Source organism: Vulpes vulpes, chromosome 10 (genome assembly GCF_048418805.1).
Source record: "Vulpes vulpes isolate BD-2025 chromosome 10, VulVul3, whole genome shotgun sequence".
NCBI lineage: Eukaryota > Metazoa > Chordata > Mammalia > Carnivora > Canidae > Vulpes > Vulpes vulpes.
In genome coordinates this window covers 40,721,307-40,742,734 of record NC_132789.1, presented here as the reverse complement: position 1 = coordinate 40,742,734, position 21,428 = coordinate 40,721,307, and the positions used below count along the sequence as shown (strand labels likewise).

The following is a 21,428-nucleotide window of genomic DNA, read 5'->3' as shown; positions in this document are numbered from 1 at the left end:
TGAAGCAGCATCTGTGAGGTTTTCTAGTTTGCATCTCCTCTGAGGGTTCTCTGCCTTTGGGACCCCCGATCCTTCATCAAAACACAGCAACAAAGCCTCCTAGAATGGAACACTAGGCTCCTGGGAGCCCAGGGCGGTGAGGAGTCCAAAGGAGAGAGATTGGGAAGACGTGGTGACAGTCCTGGGAGCTCAGCATTTAAAGGAGGTTGTGGAGTATAGACCTTGCTTCCTCACCTTGCAGGTACTCTTCCCCTCCCTGCTCTTCTCAGACTTTTAGAGGACATTACGCTGTGTTCTATACATGTTCCCAATCCCAGGGCATGGATATGTGGGAATCGGCCACAGAAAAGACAGATGGAAGAAAGTTTCCTGAGGACAAATGGATAGGATTTGGAATCAAACCTGATTAGATCTTGAGGAAATGAAAGAGAGAATAGAAGATAATTATAAAGAAGGCTGAGTGTGGAATGGAGTGATTTAAGATCCTCTAGCTCCCTTTACACTGATCCCACCTGCCCTAAGCAACCTTCTGATGCTAATTTTGTTTCCCAAGTTGACTTTTCTGTAGGGATGCCATTATATTTCTTAGGGTGAATTAATAAATTGGGCTCTTGTGACTTAATCACCACCTCGGTGAAATGATAGAGTTGAGTTCTTGAACTTGCGAATCGGAAATTCTAGCCTAATCAACACCTTTAATGATCCACAATATAGGTCTGTCCTCTGATCATTTTGTGTCTCACACAATAGTCATGAAAATAGACTGCTTCCATAGTCACTACGTGTGGGAGTCTACAATAAGGGAAGCTAAAGTTATTCTCTGAGACTCAACCTCATATAAACGGTAATAAAATTTATTGAGCACTTAGTATGTGCCCAGCCCTCTTCTGGGCACTTTAACAATCCCCCTCTCTCTTTTTAAATTTTGTTTTATTTTTATCCTTTAAGAGGTGGGGAGGGGAGGGTGAAGGAGAATATTAAGAAGGCTCCACATCCAGTGCAGAGCCCAACACGGGTTCAATCTCACAACCCTGAGATCATGACCTGAGCCAAAATCAAGAGTTGGATGTTTAACCACCTGAGCCACTCAGGTACCCCTAATGATAGGTCTTTATTTATTTTTTTTAAGAATTTATTTATTTATTTATTCATGAGAGACACAGAGAGAGGCAGAGAGACAGGCAGAAGGAGAAGCAGGCTCCCTATGAGGAGCCCGATGTGGGACTTGATCCTAGGACCCTGGGATCATGACCCAAGCTGAAGGCAGATGCTCGACCACTGAGCCACTCAGGCATCCCCCCCCCCTGTTTTTTTTTTTTAATGGTATCTCTTTAGATACATTCTAATATTATGTCTATCCTAAGATAAATAACCTGAGACTCAAAGAAATTAAATGATCTAAAGGCATACAACTAATATGCAGTGGGGCTGGGATCCAAACTCGGCAAACTTAACTCCAGAACCCTCTGCTTTTCACCTATTTGGAAAAGAAGTTACCACTACTGTGGTAGATGTCCACATGTTTTTTGAATCTGAAAAGATGAATCTGCAAAATGAAACTACCTTAAATCATCACTTGTAAATGTATTGCTGATGGTGTATTGAGAAATACCCTAAAGGAAAAAAAAAAAGAAATACCCAGCTTCAAAATCTTAAAAAAAAAAAAAAGCATTAAGGATGCCTGGGTGGCTCAGCAGTTGAGCCTCTGCCTTTGGCTCAGGGCGTGATCCTGGAGTTCCAGAATTGGATTGAGTCCCACATCAGGCTCCCTGCAGGGAACCTGCTTCTCCCTCTGCCTGTGTCTGCCTTTCTCTGTGTCTCTCATGAATAAATTAATAAAATCTTAAAAAAAAAAGATAGAGAAATACCAGCTTCATCAAGGAGAACTGAGAGTATCTGTAGAAGTAGAATAGGACTCTCGAAAGTTGAAGGTAAGTTAACTGTAGTGTAACTTCTGGGAAGAAAACAATACAAAACACAGGGACATCCTTTATTCATGACTTTTTGTTTTGTTTTGTTTTCAGTAGGCTCCACAACCAATATGGGCCTTGAGCTCATGACCCTGAGATCAGGAGTCACATGCTTTACTGGCTGAGCCAGCCAGGCACCCCCATTTAATGACCTATTTCTGCACTTAGAACAGTACCTGAAACATAGCAGACCGGCCACGAGTATTTGTTAAACAAATGAAGAATGCCACTCAACACTGCCCTCAGTCTTCGCACACACATATGGTAAGTATTCTTTTCTTTCTCACTCTGAAACAACTCTATCTCTAAAGTTTCTTCTCTCTTCCAATGTTCAACACTGCCTCTCCCCACCTCCTTCCTTACTGTCATGTCAGCTCAACACTTTATCTCATACTTCATGGAGGAAGAAGCACTCAGGAAGCGACTCCAGAGTCTCTCGTTGCCACATTTACACACTTCCCCGCATCGACACCCATATTCAGCAGCTTCCCTCCTGTCAAAGTAGAAATGTGTCTCTAATTTCTACCCTAGACCAAACCTTTCCCTGTTATCTGGATGCCATCTCTTCTTGCCTTCTCAAGGACTTTTCTCTTGCAGTTTGTCCTCTTTTCTACATCACACTTTTTTTCCTGTTTTCTTGTACCATTTCCATATGCATACAACCATTCTGCTTTGAAGTAAGATAAGAATATCCTTATCTTCAAGAATTCCTTCCAAAATCTCACATCCCCTTATAGCACAGCCCCATTTTTATGTTCTTTCACAACCCCCCCCAAAAAAAAACAAAAAAAAAAACTTCTCCAAAGTATAAACTTCCTCCCCTTCCCATCCTACCTTTTTTACTTCCTTACCTCCAGTTAATTCTTCAACTCTCTCCAACAGGCTTCCATACCAGAGATCCACAGACACTTCTCTAGTCAAGGCTATTGACAATACCTATGACGTCATATCAAATGGTCACTTTTCTGTCCTCATCTTACCCAAACTCTTGTTAGCAGTCTGCATAACTAACTGCTCTCTTCCTGCCACTTTCTTCTTTTGTCTTCAGGAATATTCCACCCTTCTGATTTACCCTCCACCTCTTTGGTAGCTCCTTCTCAACATTTTTACTAGTTAGATACTAGTCTTGTGTGTCAATATTGAGTGATCCTGGACCCTCCTCCTTTTTTATGTTTGAGGATTAGAAGATCTAACAAAATACGATCTACATTCCCCCATAGCAATAATTGGCTGGAGCTGAGTACCTGCTGCCTGGGTCATTTTTTTTTTTTAAGATTTTATTTATTTATTCATGAGAATACACAGAGAGGAGAGAGAGAGAGAGGCAGAGACACAGGCAGAGGGAAAAGCAGGCTCCCTGAAGGGATCCCAACACAGGACTTGATCCTGGGACCCTTGGATCAGGCCCTGAGCCAAAGGCAGGTGCTCAAACGCTGAGCCACCCAGGTGTCCCTCCTTCAATTCCATTTAAACACTATAAGCTTTTAAAGCTTCTTCTTTCATTTAACAAGTTGATTGCCCACAATATGCCAGGACCTAATTGTACCAGAGACACTAGGGTTACAGCACTGATAAAGCAAGTCATCCTACTTTCAAAGACCCTACCTACTGTTATACATCAGTTTTATTTCAATCAGGAAAAAAAAAAAAAAAAAACTTGGGGCATCTGGGTGGCTCAGTGTTTGAGCATCTGCCTTTGGCTCAGGTCAGGGTCTCAGGGTCCTGGGATAGAGCCCCATCTTGGGCTTTCTGCTCATCAGGGAGCCTGCTTCTCCCTCTCCCTCAGCCTGCCACTCTGTCTGCTTGTTCTCTCTCTCTGTCAAATAAATAAATAATAATCTTGAAAAAAGAAAAGAAAAATAATAAGGTAAAGCCAATTAATATGAAAATATTACAGAAGAGCAAGGGGATAGAGAAAGCTATTTCAGATAGGGTCACGAGAAAATGTCTCTGAGGTGATACTTGAACTTGAATAAAATGAGAAAAGAAAGCTTTGCGCAGTGGCAGTATCGTAGCCAATGAGGTTTATCCGAGGCGCGATTATTGCTAATTGAAAATGAGAAAAGTAAAAGTACATCAGAGAAAGGAAACAGTAGGTATGAAAGTCATGGGCCTTATTTAAGCATGCTAAGGCCACTGTGTTTAGAGCCACAATGGAGCAAATGAGATGAAGTGATGGGGAAGTGAATGTGGAGAGGTAGCACGGCCCAATAAGGTAGGACTTTGTGGGCTCTGGTAAGGATGATGGGAAGCCCCTGGAATATTTTGAGCACAGGGATGCAATATGAATTATGCCTTACAAGTATTAATGTGGCTATGATATAGAGAATTGACTGTAGAAGGACAAGAATAGAAACAGCTAGCTTACCAGAAGGTTTATTACCTATATTTAGATGGGGTGGGGGGACACGATATTAGTGAAGAGGCCTAGGGGGTATTGCTGAGGAGGTAAGAATGGATTAGATTTGAGAATATATTTTCAGTTTATTTTTTTAAAAGATTTTATTTATTCATGAGAGACACACACAGAGAGAGAGGCAGAGACACAGGCAGAGGGAGAAGCAGGCTCCGTGCAGGGAGCCCGACGTGGGACTCGATCCCAAGTCTCCAGGATCAGGCCCTAGGCTGAAGGCCAGCATTGAACTGCTGAGCCACCTGGGCTGCCCATATTTTCAGTTTAGAGCTTGGATTAGACATGGAGTGTGAGATAGAGAAAGGAGATGAGCATGACTCCAAAGTCTTTGGCTTAATTAGCTGAATGAATACACGGTGGTTTACTGGGAAAGGAAAAGTTTGGGGGGCATATTTTGTGTGAGATGCCTGCTAGATATGCAGAGGAGGCAGGAGGCAGAGTCTGGATGTCAGGACAGTGGTGATAGTTAGGTTCATTCTTATTATTTGTAGGGTCAATAGATTTATTGATATCTATTGATGATATAAAGAATCTCTCAACCCATGTTATGAGTAGACAAATATACATATGACCATAAAATTTAGGGGTCAAAAGAATTGTTTAGTATTGCAAAAATTTTCTTCAGTCACTATGGGAAATTGTGCTAATTCATTAATTGTTTCCAAACTATGAATTAGAATGTGAAAGGCAATTTTAAAAAAGGGACATTCACTACTACTGGGAAATAATACTTGGTTATGCAAGAATATGTTGCATTTGTGCTATCTAAGAGGAAGACTATGACAAGTTAATCTGTGTTTTCTTATCTAAGTACTTCTGCTGTTCAAATTCTCTTAGCACTGCAAAGCAGTGCCTGTTTCTCTTAAGTGGCTCCACCTAAAACTGTAAAGGCCTTAGGATGCAGTTGCCTTTCAGTTTTTTTTGTTTTTTTTTTTTTTAAAGATTGTATTTATTTGAGAGGGAGAGAGGGAGAGAGCACGAGTGGAGGGAGGAGCAGAGGGAGAGGGAGAAGCCAACTCACTGCTGAGCAAGGAGCCCAACCTTAGGACCCTGGGCTTATGACCTGAGTCGAAGGCAAACGCTTAACCTACTGAGTCACTGAGGAGCTCCTCAGTTTTTTATATCATGAAAAAATACACATAAAATTCACTATTTAACCTTTTTTTTTTTTTAAAGATTTTATTTATTTATTCATGAGAGACATACAGAGAGAGGCAGACACAGGCAGAGGGAGAAGCAGGCTCCATGCAGGGAGCCCGACATAGGACTCGATCCTGTGTCTCCAGGATCAGGCCCTGGGCCAAAGTCAGCGCTAAACCGCTGAGCCCCCGGGCTGCCCTATTTAACCATTTTTTAAAAAGATCTATTTCTTTATTTGATGGGGGGAGGGGCAGAGGGAGAGAGAAACCCAACCCAACTCCACACTGAGCACTGAGCCGGATGCAGGGCTTGATCTCATGACCCTGATCTCAGGACCTGAGAGGAAATCAAGAGTCAGATGCTTAATGGACTATACCACCCAGGCACCCACCATTCAATCATTTTAAATATATGGTTCTGTGGCATTAAGTATACTCACATTGGGGATGCCTTGGTGGCTCAGGGGTTGAGCATCTGTCTTCAGCCTAGGTGTGGTTCTGGGGGCCTGGGATCGAGTTCCACATTGAGCTCCTCGATGGGGAGCCTGCTTCTCCCTCTGCCAATGTCTCTGTCTCTCATGAATAAATAAATAAATCCAAAAAAGAAAAGTATACTTACATTGTTGTACCACCATCACCACCATCCATCTCCAGAGCTTTTTTATCTTCCTAAATTGAAACTCAGTACCTATTAAATACCAACTCCCTATTGTTATTTCCCCCAGCCCCTTGCAACCACTGTTCTTTTTGTCTCTGATTTTAAATCCTTTAGGTACCTCACACAGGTAGTAGCACAGTGTAGTTGTCTCTGATTTACATATTTCACTTAGTATAATGTATTCAAGATTCATCTATTGTGTAGCATGTGTCCTAATTTCTTTCCTTTTTAAGGCAAAGTAATCTTCCATTATATGTATATACCACATTTTGCTGATCCATTCATCTCTCAATGAATGCTTGGGTTGCTTCCACCTTTTGGTGATTATAAATAATACTGTTTTTATTTAAGATTTTATTTATTTATTCATGAAAGACACAGAAAGAGAGAGGCAAAGACATAGGCAGAGGGAGAAGCAGGCACCATGCAGGGAGCCCGATGTGGGACTTGATCCCAGGACTCCAGGATCAGGCCCTGAGCCGAAGGCAGACACTCAACTGCTGAGCCACCCAGGCGTCCCTAAATAATACTGTTGTAAACATGGGTATACAAATATCTGCTCAAGTCCTTGCTTTCAATTCTTTTGGTGCCTTTTAGTTAAGGAGGACATAGAGCAAAAGATATGGGAAAGAGGTTCTTGAGTTTGAATAGTGGTAGTTACAAAAGCAAATATTTAGGGTTGTTCTTTGTGGTGAGTGCTAGATCTTGAAAGAAACTTGTGTTATTTAATATAGCTATAGTGTGTGTGTGTGTGTGTGTGTGTGTGTGTGTGTACAGAGAGAGATTTTTGCCAGGACAGGGTATCTTTGCATTGTATTAATGGGATTAATGGGCATAAGTACGTAAATGGTATTAGAACTGGGTGAGTATAGCAGTAAGTGTAGATAGAAAAGAGGTTGGGGCACCTGGGGAGCTCAGTCAGTTAGTGTGTGACTCAATTTCAGCTCAGATCATGATCTCAGGGTTGTGGGATCGAGCCCCGAGTTGAGCTCTGTGCTCAGCATGGAGTCTGGTTGTCCCTGTCCCTCTGCTCTTCTCCCTGCTCATGTTCTCTCTCTCTCTCTCTCTCTCTCTCTCTCTCTCTCTCTCTCACACACACACACACACAAATAAATAAAATCTTAAAAAAAAGAAAGGTTGAAGGGCTGTGCTTGAGACGTTTAGAAGTCAGAAAAAGAAGGGAGAGCAAGAAAATAAACCAAGAAGAAACACCAGGAGAGTATGGAGACTTGGAAGCCAAGTGATATCCAATGTTGAGGAATGATCCACAAGCTAGAACACTGTCAAGGGACTAGATAAAGGACTGATAATTTGACATTTGATACAACAAAAGTGGAAATTACTGGCAACATTAAAAAAAAAAAAAAAGCAGTTTCAGTTAGAAGCGAGGATGAAAGCCTGGCTGAAAAGTGTTCAAGACAGAATGAGAAGAAAGTGCAAACAGAGGGTTTGGCCAGCTCTTATAGGAGTTTTTCTATAAGAAAGAGCAGAGAAACAGGGCGGAAACTAGAGGAGGATGTGGGGAGTCAAAGAAGTGTTGTGGTTTTTCTCCCTTGTTGTTGTCTTATAGCAGGGATATCACAACTGATGGCTCTGCATCTAGAGCCCTGCCCTCCCTGAAGTTCCAAAGACATACTTCCAAGTGCATCCATTTGGATGTCTCATAGGAAAATTAAAATTAACCTGTCCCAAGCAGAACTCTTGGTTCTCTCTCCCCTTCTTCCCAATCTGTTCTTTCCTAAGTCTTCATTTTTCTCAGCATCATTGCCAACCATTCAGCCCAAAAGCCATGCAGTGATTTCAGATTCCTCTCTTTCCCTCACTCCTCATAACCAGTGCACCAGCCTGTTGGTTCTGCCCCCAAAATATATCCTTAATCTATTTACTATTGGGACTGCTACAATAGCTTCATTCTTGCCTCCTACCACCTAATTCTGTGTGTGGTGGCAGCAAGAGTGTAAATCAGATGATATCATACGACCACTTAACACTTTCCAGGGGTTACCTGTCACACTTTAAAAGATTTACTTATTTGAGGGAAAGAGAGCATGAGTTGGGGGTAGGGCAGAGGGAGAGGGAGAGGGAGAGAGAGAACCTCCAGCAGATTTCCTGCTGAGCGTGGGGCCAGAGGTGACGCTAGATCTCACAACCTGAGATCATGACCTGAACCAAAATCTAGAGTCAGATGCTTAACTGACTGAGCCACTGAGGCACCCCTACCTATCCTATCACCCCTAAAATCCCCACTGCCTACCTTGAACTATAAAATCCTATATTATCTTCTCCCTTTCTCCTCCAACCTCATCTCTACCACCTTCCCTGTCTCTCATTACATTACAGATACATTGACCCTCTCCCCACCCTACTCAATCCTGCCTTTTTTAAAACCTAATTATTTATATTCTAAAGATACAAAAAAAGTACAGAGAATATTATAGAAAATCATGTGTCCACTACTTAGATCTAACACATTAATATCTAGTCACATTTGTCCATTAAAATACCATTGTTCTTGGGGATCCCTGGGTGGCTCAGCAGTTTGGCGCCTGCCTTTGGCCCAGGGCGCGATCCTGGAGTCCCCGGGTGGAGTCCCGTGTCGGGCTCCCGGCATGGAGCCTGCTTCTCCCTCCCCCTGTGTCTCTGCCTCTCTCTCTGTCTATCATAAATAAATAAATAAATAAATAAATAAATAAACAAACAAATCTTAAAAAAAATAAAATACCATTGTTCTCTTAATCTCTATTACCTGGGAAAATGCTCAGCACAAAATAGGTGCTAATCAATCAATGTTGACGTTCACTATGCTAATCAATGTTCACTATGCTAATATCGGAAATTTTCATTCATTCATTTACTGGCTATATACTTCCGTGTGTGAATATACCATAATTTATTTATCCATCTCTCCACTTTTGAACATTTAGGCTGTTTCTGATATTTTATCCTTATAATAGTATTGCAATGAACATCAGCAACATAGTGGTTAAGGGGTCAGATACTTTTTTTTAAAGATTTTATCTATTTATTTATTCATGGAGACAGAGAGAGGCAGAGACACAAGTAGAGGGAGAAGCAGGCTGCATGCAGGGAGTCCGATGCGGGACTCGATTCCGGGACTCCGGGATCACACCCTGAGCCGAAGTCAGGAGCTAAACTACTGAGCCACCCAGTGATACCCAAGAGGTCGGATTTTGGGGGTGTCTGGGTGACTTAGTCGGTTTAATGTTAGACTTTTGATTTCAGTTCAGGTCATGATCTCGTGGTTGTGAGATCAATCTAGTCTGGCTTAGCGCCAGAGAGATTCTCTCTCTTCCTCTGACCCTGCCCCAATCTATTAAAAAAAAAAAAAAAAAAAAAGAGGTCAGATTTTGGAGTAGACTATTTGGGATTGAATTCTGGACACCACAATTTATTAGTTCTGTTACTTTGGTCAAGTTATTTAAATTCTCTGTGTCTGTTTCCTGAATTATAAAATGAAAGTAATAACAGTAGCTTCCATAGTATTGTTAGTAGGATTAAATGAGTTGAAATATGTAAGGAACCTTAAAAAGTGCCTGACACATATCAAATTTCAACAAACATCAACTCTTATTATTAGGAATTGCTGAGTCACAGGACATAAGTATCTTCAATTTTATTAAATATTATACATTCTTCTAGGTGATGTACCAATAAACGCCTCTACCGGCAATATATAAATTCCATATTCCTAAATCCTAAAACATGGCACTAATTTAAAACTTCTGCCAATCGAATGAGTATTAAATTATATCTACATATATCTCAAGTTTACTTATTTAATTTCTACACCCAACATGGGGCTGGAACTGGCCACCCCCTACATCAAACACCACATGCTTTTCTGACTAAGCCAGCCAGGTGCCCCATTGTTTTAATTTGTACTTTGATAGTTACAGCGAAGCTAAACATCTTTTCATGGGTTTATTGGCCGTTCGTGTTTTTTTGTGGAGTTGGTTGTTTTTGGTGTTTTTTTTTTTTTTTTTTTTTTTTTTTGGTGAGCTAGCTCTGCATATCCTTTATTTACTTTTCTACTGTATTGAACGCTTTTATCCTTTCGATTTTGGTTCGGAATGTGTTCGGAAACATATATTTTGATGGTTTTGTTTATCTGAATACCATCTAGTTTTTGGCTGGTCTTTGTGTTGCACCTTTTAAAATATATCTTGGTAGACAATCAACACATTTTGGTGCAGTCAAATCTAACAGTATTTTCCCACATGGTTTGTGCTTTCTGGATCCTATTTAAGAAATTCTTCCTTATTCTAGTACCAGAAAGCTATCTTCCCCGAAAAAAAAATATTTCGAGCCTTTCATCCATCTGGGATTTATCTTGGGATATGGTTTAAAGTAGAAATCTAATTTTTATTTGTTTCCTATCGGGAGAAAAAAAAATTTCAGCACCACTTCTTGAAGAGTTCATCCTTGCCCTACCGATTCGTAATGCCCACCGTTATAAAGCACCTTCCCACGGAGCAGGTCTTCATTTCCGCTTCTCAACCTGTGCTTCTGTTCTTTCTACTGGGGGATGCGTTCCTGTCGCGCTTCCGATCGCAGCTCAAGCGTCAGCCCCCTCATACCTAGGTTTTGTCTACAGGTACGTCAGGCTCCTGTAGTCCGCGACTCCAGAGTCCGGGAGGCTGAGGCAGGTAGGAGCACAGGGGCAGGTATCCTCCAGGCTGTTGCCAGGGCGGCCGTCGGGAAGGCCGCCGAGAGGAGGAGCGCCCTGAGCCTCAATGACGCAATCGGGCCGGCGCCCGCGTCGCCAAGGACTGCGTCACTACGTGCGGTCGGCCGGGGGCGGGGCCAGGGCTGAATCACGTGGCTTGGTTGCCTACGCGCTGCTGGGCCGTGGGAAGATGGCGGACGGAAAGGGAGACGCCGCCGTCGCCGCCGGGGCCGGGGCTGAGGCTCCGGCGGGAACGGGAGCCGCAGACGGACCCGAGACTGAGTCCATGGCTCGGGGTCATCGCCCTGCTTCTCCGGCGCCGGGAGTCCCGGGACTGCGACCGTGTCTGTGGCAGCTGGAGACAGAGCTGAGGGAGCAGGAGGTGTCGGAGGTCTCATCTTTGAACTACTGCCGGAGCTTCTGCCAGGTGAGGGGCTGACTGGGGGGCTGAGGGCGGCGGGGCGGGGAGGCCTGGGGGAGAGGCCCCGGATCCGTTGCCGCAGCCGGGGCCGGACTGAAAGGCGCCACCTCTGTCTCGCCGCGCCCCCGGGGCCGGGCAGGCCCAGCTCGGGAAGCTCGACCGCTGGCCCCCCTTCTCCACTGCCCGACTTTGGCCACCGCCTGGGCGGGTTGCGCTGGGCCAGACTGAGAGCCTGGAGGGCGCCGGCGGCTCCCGGGAAGGGCCGTGCCCTGTCGCCGTTGCCTGTCCCCCTGCCGGGTGGCTGGATCGCCATTGCCTTCTGAGAGATTGATTGCTCGTTCCTGCTGGGAGAGCCTTTTTTTTCTTTTTCTTTTCTTTCTTTCTTTCTTTCTTTTTTTTCTTTTTTCTTTTCTTTTTCTTGAGTGCAGATCCCCAAACTGGAAAACCTGGGTTTTCCTGAAAAAATCCGGAGATATGCGTTGGGGCCAGAGACTTCTCTTTGGAGTCAACGTCATCTGGGCCCCTAAAAGGTCTGACAGTTGGCTTTGAAAGGCGTCTAGGGCTTTCTCACTAGGGATTGCGGAGCCCATTGGTTGTTTGGTTTTGTCTTTTTTCTTATTTTATTTTATTTTTTCGAGGGCGGGGGGAAGACTGTTAAGCTGTTCTTTTTGCCTCTTCTGTATTCCTCTGAGGATTGTGCTACCAGTAATGAGGCTAGCGAGCCTTGTAGTGGCTATTAACGGTCTTTGAGTAGAAGAGGATTGAGGAAGATGTGGAGTGTGGTCTCAGTGGTCCCTCTTGGCAGTGGTGTCACCATTTCCATGCTACGGTGGGTTCCTAACCTGTGGTTACATATTTATTGGTATGTTTAGTTTAGTCTCCATGGTTACCTCGAGATTTTTTTTTTTTTTCTCTCTCTCTGAATTTAAAGATATGCCATTATTGCTTATACTTCGACTGTTCGTTCTATCAGGTTTCAGGGCCAACCCTCTGCTCCTCACCTGGTGTATCTTAGAGAATGCAAAATAATAGTAGTATGTTGGTACTTGGACTCTTGATGAGTAGTTGTGTGCGCCGAATAAATTGCAGTGTTCCAAAGTTGTAATTTTAGGGGACAATTTGCTCTGTTGGTCCAGTGGAAAATAAAAAAGTAGACCTGCTTGATTGCTTTTCTTCCTCTCCTTGCTGAGCCAGAGACACCTCATCTCTTCAAATGGAATTTTGTCCATGCTAATCTTTTCTACACATTGTATTATTACAGTTTTTGTGTCTACACCCCGCAGCATTTCCCTACTAGGAAGCGTTGAGGTGTAATTATCCTTTGCTTCTTGGCTCTTAAAGAACATTTGTACTTAGTGCACACGTTTATTCTACAAACTTCTATTGACTGCATTGGATGGTGCCAGGCACTTTATCAAGTGCTGAGGAAATAAGACGCCCTTACCTGTGATGAGCTTACAGTTTGGAGGACATGGTAGACATAACAGTATCTCCAAAAACAGTTTTGGTAATGACTGAGATGGAGGTGTTGTAGAGACATTGGGGAGGGGAAAGCCATCATGGGACATCCTAATGGGAACAGCAATTACTAGTAAAAATAAATTAAAACTTTAACTGTGGATTGTACCTACAAGTAACTAACTAGGAGAGGCTACTTTAGATAGGGTGGTCTAGCAAGGCCCTATGGCTGAAAGGTTAAAAATGAGTCATGGGAATGTTGGGGGAGGAGAGGGGAGCATTTCAGTGCCAAAGGTAGAGATGATGAGAAGGATTCAAGCTTTGGGAGAATGGGGAGCTAATTGGACGAGGAGGAGGAGTGAGGAGGAGGACAGGGGAAGAAATGTGGGTTTGGTGGAAGCCTTCTAAGCTTGTGTTTTCATCTTAGATAAAAGAATGGCTGTAACTAGTCAGATTGAAGCTTCTTAGAGGGTACCATATATATATATATATATATATTTTTTTTTTATGCCTAGTGCTTGCACTTCTCATCTCATTTTAACTGAATGTTTTAATGTCTTGAGTCTTGGTGACACCTAGAAATGTAAGGACAAAGAAGAATTTAAAAAGGAAAGTACTTTTTGTAATCTGTCTTTTCTGTGAGATTTTCTTTTCGCCTGAATTTTTTTCAAAAATATTTTTTTTGGACTAGTAAATGAAATAAGATGTTCCTGTGATGACAATATGTTATAATAGGAAGCACATTGGATTGGGAGCAAGTTGCCCCAGTTGTGACTCTACTACTTATTAGCTAATAACCTTGGGTAAATTGTGCTTGTAGAATTTATTTTGTTTTCTGGCTTTTATTTCCTTATAATGCTTTATATAAACAGTAGAATAGAAAGTTTATATACAATTCTTCACAGTATTTTTGTCACTTTTTTTCCAGTAGCCCAGATAAAATCAGGGTATCCTGTTCACCAAATACAGAAAAAAATTCCTAATTTTGTGATGGAGGAACAACTTCGCCATTCAAATTTGGTTGAATAGCTCTTGGTTTCACATTTGAAAGGCAGAATAAGATTTATTCATCCACTCACTGTATGCCTGACATTGCACTAAGCGCTGGTGATGGAACATGCCCTCTAGGAACACTTAATATGTAAAGATAAGTAACCTGACTTGTGCTCTCTGGGATATTGAACTGCCACAGAAGTGTTTTTATCAGGTATTTAGTTTTTTTGTTTTTAGATTTTGTTTATTTATTTGAAAGAGAGAGGGAGTGCGAGCACAAGCAGGTGGAGGGGCAAAGAGAGAGTGATAAACAGACTCCCTGCTGAGCAGGGAGCCTGACTTGGGGCTCCATCCCAGAACCCAAGGATCATGCCCTGAGCCAAAGGCAGATGCTTAACCAACTGAGCCACCCAGGCGCCCCATCAGGTATTTAGTTAAGAAGTGTTGTTCTAGAGACTTAGATTATACCAAGTAGACAGGCTGGGACCATATTCTCTCCAGCTCTTGCAGTATGGCTCTATCTTTGGAATTGCACCAAGTCAAGAAATAAACTAACATATGAAAGGATAGAGAAGCTTGTCTCATTCTGGGCATGTTTTCAATTTTGAGAAGTTTGTGAAGATGATAAAAATGAAACTTCAGAAGTAATAGTTACTAAGAAAATGATACTTAGATCAACTTGTATTCAGTGAACATTTGTATTCAGTATTCAGTGACTATGGGATGTGGCTTTTCCCTCCTTTCCCTCAATTCCTCTTCTGAAAACATTGTCTTCCAAACCGTGTGGATAAGATTAACTCCAGAAGACATTTCTTCTTTGTTTTTTTGAAAAATTGATGGTATCCTCTCAAGTTTTTGCTATATTTTGGGAATCATGATTTCTGAAGTTTTACAACTGGTAGTTTTCTTTGCAATACAAATTTTGAAGGCTTTTATTTTTATTTTTATTTTTATTTTTATTTTTATTTTTATTTTTTGAAGGCTTTTAAAGTAACATTAACAAACTTTAAATTATTGGGTAATGATTATACTTTGAGAATACCAAAGTAGTTTTATGAGTAAAACTTGTTTATATGAAACACTTTTAGTTTCTAGACTAATAGTGCCTTTAGATTTTTCAATGGTAAAATAAATAATTATGGCATATATTTAAGTTTCTCCTAGATTAGTGATTGAATACAAAGGATCTAAGCAGATGGGCATACTGGCTTCATCATTTAAACTAGAAATATAACTTTGGAATGTACTTTCCTTTAACCCTTAGTTTTCTCATTGGCAAATGGAATACTAATAGTACTTACTATTTCCATGTGAATGTATTATTGTATGGACTAAATAATCTGTAAAAAAAAAAAAAAAAAGTGTTCCCAGAATTGTCTGAGTTACCCAGATTTCTTAGCCTTAGAATAAAAAGTCTTCACCACCTTACCGCTAGTTTACTTATCAGCTCCTACCTTAGCCAATCCTGTCACATAATCCTACTCTTATTTAGGAGTACTATACTTGGAGTTCTTGAACCAAATGTGATCTCAGTTACCCCTGTGATTAAATTTTTGCCTGTACATTTCCAAGCGCATTATTTTGGGTAAGGTGATCTTAATTTTCACTTAATTCTTCAAGATCCAAGACACATATTAAGCTATCAGTAAATATTTACCAAATGATTGATCTCCAAAAGGATAGAATTCCTACTTTTACAAGATCTCAGGTCATTAAGCATTATTTCCCTTTCATTGTCCTTTTCTCTCATTTTCATTTATGTATGTACGTATGTATGCATGTATATATGTGAGAGAGAGCAAGCGAGGGAGCACGCCGGTGCACAAGCACAGAGTGAGAGGGAGAAGCAGACTCCCTGCTGAGCAGAGAGCCTGATGCAAGGGTTCAATCCCAGGATCTTGGGGTCACGAACTGACCTGAGCTGAAGGCAGACACTCAACTGACTGAGTCACCTAGGCTCCCCTCTCAATTTCTCTATGGCAAATTTTCCTTGTCTAGGGCCCACTGCAAACACCGCCTCCCCTGTGAAGCCTTCTCTGAATTCACTAGATAGATTTCCTCCTAAATGTTTGTATTCTTTTGACACTTTGAACATACCTATGCTTTTAATTCTTGTTTTTCTTGCTGTCACTGTTTTAGTTCAGGCTTCATAATGTCCTATTGCAGCAATGTCTTCACTAATCTCTTGCTCTCTGACTGGATTTATCTACAGTCCATTTTGGTATTCTAAATTATAAATATAATCTCATTAGTCATTTTATTTCTTAAAATTCTTAAATGATTTCTTACCCCAAAGACAAGATAAAATTCAGACTTATTAACCTAGCCTGGGAGACAAAGCCTCTTAGAATCTGGATACTGCCTCCCCTTTTCCCAGCTCCTAGCTCCCAGCTTTCCAGCTTCTTTTTTGATAGGTGAGTGTGTGGGGGTCTACCTTCATTACAGTATCCATCTCAGTCTGCCTGATTAACCTCAGGGTCCTTCCTTCTCCATCTGCCTGTTTACCCTTTAAGACCAGGTTCACATATTAGAGTATTTCTTTTTTTTTTTTTTTTTTTTTTTTAATTTACTTATGATAGTCACAGAGAGAGAGAGAGAGGCAGAGACACAGGCAGAGGGAGAAGCAGGCCCCATGCACCGGGAGCCCGATGTGGGATTCGATCCCGGGTCTCCAGGATCGCGCTCCGGGCCAAAGGCAGGCGCCAAACCGCTGCACCACCCAGGGATCCCTATTAGAGTATTTCAGAAGTGTTTTCTGATGTTAGCAGACAGAATGAGGTGATTCTTTCACTTAAGGTCCTCTAGTAGCATCTTTTACGCAAGTGTGGTACTTGAAGAGTTGTTTCTATGTTTGTCTCTTGTATTGACTAGTAAACCAACATGAGCAGGGGTCTTGTTTAGTCTTTTTTGTATGCTTGGTACCTAGCAATTAATATAATGCCTGGCAAACAAAACTAATTTGTTGAATGAATTATAATGTAGAACTTCATGATACTCTCAAGAGGTGAGTACTTCAAAAGGAACACTTGTTGTAAAATCTGATATGTTAAAAAGCAACTTTATCATAAGAAATAACTGTAAAGGAATAGGATAGGACACTGCTAATTTTTTTAGAGATATAACATGTCAACTTAGCCTAAATTAATATAATATTGTACAGATTTACATGTGTGGAATGAGGAGTAATGTTGTTGAAGGGAGAAAATTGGAGGCATTATATTATTGAGGAAGAGTTAGCAGCCTAATAAGACAACAGTTTGGGGATGCCTGGATGTCTCAGCGATTGAGTATCTGCCTTCGGCTCAGGATGTGATCCTCAGGTCCGGGGATCGACTCCTGCATCGGGCTCCCTGAGGAGAGCCTACTTCTCCCTTTGCTTATGTCTCTGCCTCTGTGTCTCTGAGGAATAAATAAATAAAATCTTTAAAAAAAAAAAAAAAAGACAGTAGTTTGAAGATGTTGAGATGGAGAGGATCGGTCTTCCTGACTCCTTGAGATTGGTGGCCATGAAACCTTTTGAGCTCTTGAATTCTTTATTTTATTTTATTTATTTATTTATTTTTTTGAATTCTTTATTTTAAAGGGTTTTTAATACTTTATCTTTTCTTTTTTGTGATTCCTTCTCTTGGGGAGATATCTAAATAGAAACTAGAGGACAGGCAGTTATAATGGCAAAAGCTAGCATTGCACTACATATGATCAAAATGTAATTATAAATGTGACTTGTGAAGCAATGGGAACTTTGGATGCTGTCATTTAGTTGGTACCAGCCAGTCTCTTTTATATTAGTTTCTTTTTTTTTTTTTTAAGATATTATTTATTTATTCATGAGAGAGAGAGAGAGAGAGGCAGAGACACAGACACAGGCAAAGGGAGAAGCAGGCTCCACACAGGGAGCCTGACGTGGGGGACTCGATCCTGGGTCTCCAGGATCAGGCCCTGAGCTGAAGGCGGTGCTAAACTGCTGAGCCACCCAGGCTGCCCTATGTTAGTAGTTTCTGTGTCTACCTATAGATCACACTCTTCCCAACAATGTTAATAAGTCTAATAGAAAACATTTATTTCAAGCCTACAGAGGCATTGGTAAACTAAAGTGTGCTTTTGTTTTCACTTAGTTCCAAACACCTGTTACCTCTCCAGGAGGCCTTCCCTTGACTGTCTTTATTTAAAACAACGCTTCTTCGTCTTCCATCTCCTTAACACTGCTTTCCATTTCTTTAAGTCACCGACTATTATCTGATGTCTATGAGAAATATATCTATTTGTCTCTATCTGCATCTGTAATGTAAGTATCATGAGAGTGTTGACTATTTTGTTTACCCAGTGCCTAGAAATGTCCCTGTCACTTAATGGGTACTCAGTCAATATTTGTTGATCTTTTATCTCCTCCCTTCCTTAAATCACAGACTAGACCTTGAGAGTAGCAATTCTTACCTATGTTTATTAAGAAATAGTGACATTTTTTGGTCAGCGAGTTTATGCTGCTTCCCAGCAGGGATCCGGTCTTATTGTTCTTTGTATCTTGATTACTAAAGAGTAGAACTTAATTTTATTTATGCTTTTTAAGAATTTCTTTGGTTGTCCATATTCCACAATATTTAAAGTAAAGATTTTTTTATAACAGGGTTTGCTTAGCCAGATTGAAACATTTATTTTGGATATGATTGACATCAAACTGGAAAAGTTGAACATAGATAAGGGATTGAGCAAGATGGTGTAAAATATACAGATTCCTAAAATTTTCATTACTCACTAAAGCCAACATAAATTGTTATATGAAAATTAGAGGGACTATTTATTTACTTATCAATCCTTTTTTATGTGCCAAGCACTCAGGTAGATGGTGTTATTTTCATTTAACAGCTAGAAAACTGAGGCTCAGGGAAATTAAGTAACTTTCCCAGGGTCACACAACTAGCAAGCTGTGGGTCTTCAGACTCCTAAGTCCATGCTCTTTTTCCTATATCAGCATTCCTAAACTGTTTTGTTCCATGAGTTATATGTATTAGTAAGTACTTCTTGAACTAAGGATTCTATGCTCCTGTAAATTGGGATAATGTTGGGATAAATTTTTTTTTAAATGTGTCTTCTTGTATATTTTGAGATGCATTGTGAGTCTCCTAGAGAGACATTAAGTGTTGTGCAACATTTGCCAAACAGCAGGTCCAGAACCTTTCGCCATGTTCTAAACCTGGTATCACCCCCAAATCACATGTTTTTTTTTTTTTTTTCATTCTAGTAAAGCGAATCACTGGGGAAGAGTGGATTGCTTTGTGTCTGCATACTACTGAATTTTGATTCCCCAGTTTCAGCCTAAAACATGACTGTGAGCTTTTTATGAAAAGAATTCCCCTCCAAAGTTTTTGCAGGTTTTGAATTATACTTACTGTCCCATATGAAAAATATTTCAATGTATTGTGATTTTTTTTGGAAATTGAGATTGAATTCTATTTCAGACATATCTTGAGTTCAAGGTTATTCACTTAGTTTTACCTGTATTTTTGCAATATAGCTAGCTTGGGAACTACGAATATTTGTCTGTTTCTTCTCACTTTTGGGCTGTCTGAATTCTTTAATATTTTTTTAATGCCTTGTCCTTTTTGGGGAACTCTATTAGCTTATGTGCTCACATTTGATTACATAGTATTTTTACTCCCAAGGAAATAGACTGAGTGTCACATTAGCCAACCAATAATGCCTCTTTAATATGGACACATGTAGGAATTATTACCAGATATGATAGAGTAAATGGCCTAGCTTAGAAATTGCATTTTTTTGATATATGGTTGTATAAAATAGGCGTATTTTTAATTTTGGTTTCATTTTCTTTAATTGCTTTTTAAATATATGTACTTGAAATACATAAGGTATCTTAAAATAATAAAACTAAATATATACATTTAAAAATTTTTGTGACTCGTACCTAATATGTACTCATTCTAAAAGCTTACAACAAGATGTATAGATGCAGAAAGTGAAACCACCATGTATTCCCACTGTTAATAGCTTGGTGTATAACTGTGATATTTGGAAAAATATGTATACAGTATGTGTGTATAATATAAGTATTACATAAATTTAAAAATTTAAAAATTTGAGTATAGTTGACACAAAATGTTACGTTAGTTTCAGATGTACAACATAGTGATTCAGTTTCTCTGTATGTTATGCTATGCTCACCACAATTGTAGCTACCATCTGTCACCATACAAGCTATTACAGTGTCACTGACTATATTCCCTGTGTTGTGCTTTTATTCTTGTGACTTACCGTTCTGTAACTGGAAGCCTGTATCTTCTACTCACCCTCACCCGTTTTTTCCATCATGCTATCTATCCCCCTTCCCTCTGGCAGCCATCTGCTTGTTCTCTGTATTTATGGATCTGATTCTGCTTTTTATTTGTTTTGTTTTTTAGAATCCACATATGAGTGAAATCCTATGGTATTTGTGTTTCTCAGTCTCTATTTCACTTATTAGCATAGTACCTTCTAGGTCCAACCATGTTGTTGCAGATAGCAAGCGCTTATCTCTTTTTATAGCTGTGTAATATTCCATTATATGGATAGATATGCGTTTGTCTGTTAATGGACACTTTTTTATATAAAATCTTTTTTTTTAAGATTTTATTTATTCATGAGAGACACACAGAGAGAAGCAGAGACACAGGCAGAGGGAGAAGCAGGCTCTATGCAGGGAGCCCAATGTGGGATCCCGGAACTCCAGGATCACACTCTGAGCCAAAGGCAGACACTCAACTGCTGAGCCACCCAGGCGTCCTTGTTAATGGACACTTAAGTTGCTTCTATATATTGGTTATTGTAAATAATGCTGCAATAAGCATAGGGGTGTGTTTATCTTTTTGAGTTTGTGTTTTTGTTCTCTTTGGGTAAATACCCAGAAGTGGAATTATTGGGTGTTACGTATTTCTCTTTTTACTTTTTTTCCCCCTATTTTTACTTTTTGAGGAGCCTCCATACTGTTTTCCACAATATGGGAAAAAATTGGTTGTGCCAATTTGCATTATCACTGTGTACAAGTGTTTCTGTTTTTCCACATCCTCACCAACACTTATTTCTTGTCTTTTTTATTTTAGCCATTTTAATAGATGTAAAGTGATACCTCCTTGTGATTTCGATTTGTTTTCCTTGATTAGAGCTGTTGAGCAATTTTTCATGTGTCTGACCATCTGTATGTTTTCTTTGGAGAAATGTCTCTTCAGGTCCTCTACCCATTTTTTAATTACATCGTTTGTTTTTTTGATGTTGAGTTGTCTAAGTTCTTTATATATTTGGAATATTAACCCCGTATCAGATCATCATTTGCATATATCTTCTCCCATTCAGTAGGTTGTCTTTTTATTTTGTTGATTTTTTCCTTTGCAGTGTAAAAGGATGTAGTACCAGTAGTTGATTTTTGCTTTCATTTCCCTTGCCGTAAGAGATATATGTAGAAAAATGTTGGTATGGCAGGTGTTAGAGAAATTAACGCCTGTGTTTTTTTCTAGGATTGTTATGGTTTCAGGCCTCATATTTAGGTCCTTAATCCATTTTGAGTTTATTTTTGTGTATAATGTTAAAGAGTGATCCGTTTTCATTCTTTTATATACAGCTGTCCAGTTTTCCCAGCACCGTTTATTGAAGAGACTGTCTGGGGATCCCTGGGTGGCTCAGCGGTTTAGCACCTGCCTT

General features: G+C 40.4%; 1 protein-coding gene, 1 long non-coding RNA gene and 1 pseudogene across 2 annotated transcripts in view; 2 read left to right on the top strand and 1 right to left on the bottom strand.

Annotated features, from left to right (window-relative positions):
• Positions 1–3,959: 3,959 nt before the first annotated feature.
• LOC112908278 (U4 spliceosomal RNA) lies at positions 3,960–4,032 on the top strand (annotated as a pseudogene).
• Positions 4,033–5,555: 1,523 nt separating this feature from the next.
• On the bottom strand, positions 5,556–10,940 carry LOC140594182 (uncharacterized). Its single transcript, XR_011994763.1, has 3 exons — positions 10,650–10,940; positions 5,963–6,091; positions 5,556–5,859 (listed from the first exon to the last, which is right to left on the bottom strand). It is a non-coding gene; the product is annotated as an uncharacterized lncRNA (long non-coding RNA).
• Positions 10,941–10,965: 25 nt separating this feature from the next.
• RLF (RLF zinc finger) overlaps positions 10,966–21,428 on the top strand; it is a 91,389-nt gene continuing 80,926 nt past the window's right edge. The window contains exon 1 of the mRNA XM_025983691.2: positions 10,966–11,294. Coding sequence (XP_025839476.2) covers positions 11,058–11,294 — 237 coding nt within the window. The 5' untranslated portion in view covers positions 10,966–11,057. The remainder of the gene's footprint in view (positions 11,295–21,428) is intronic.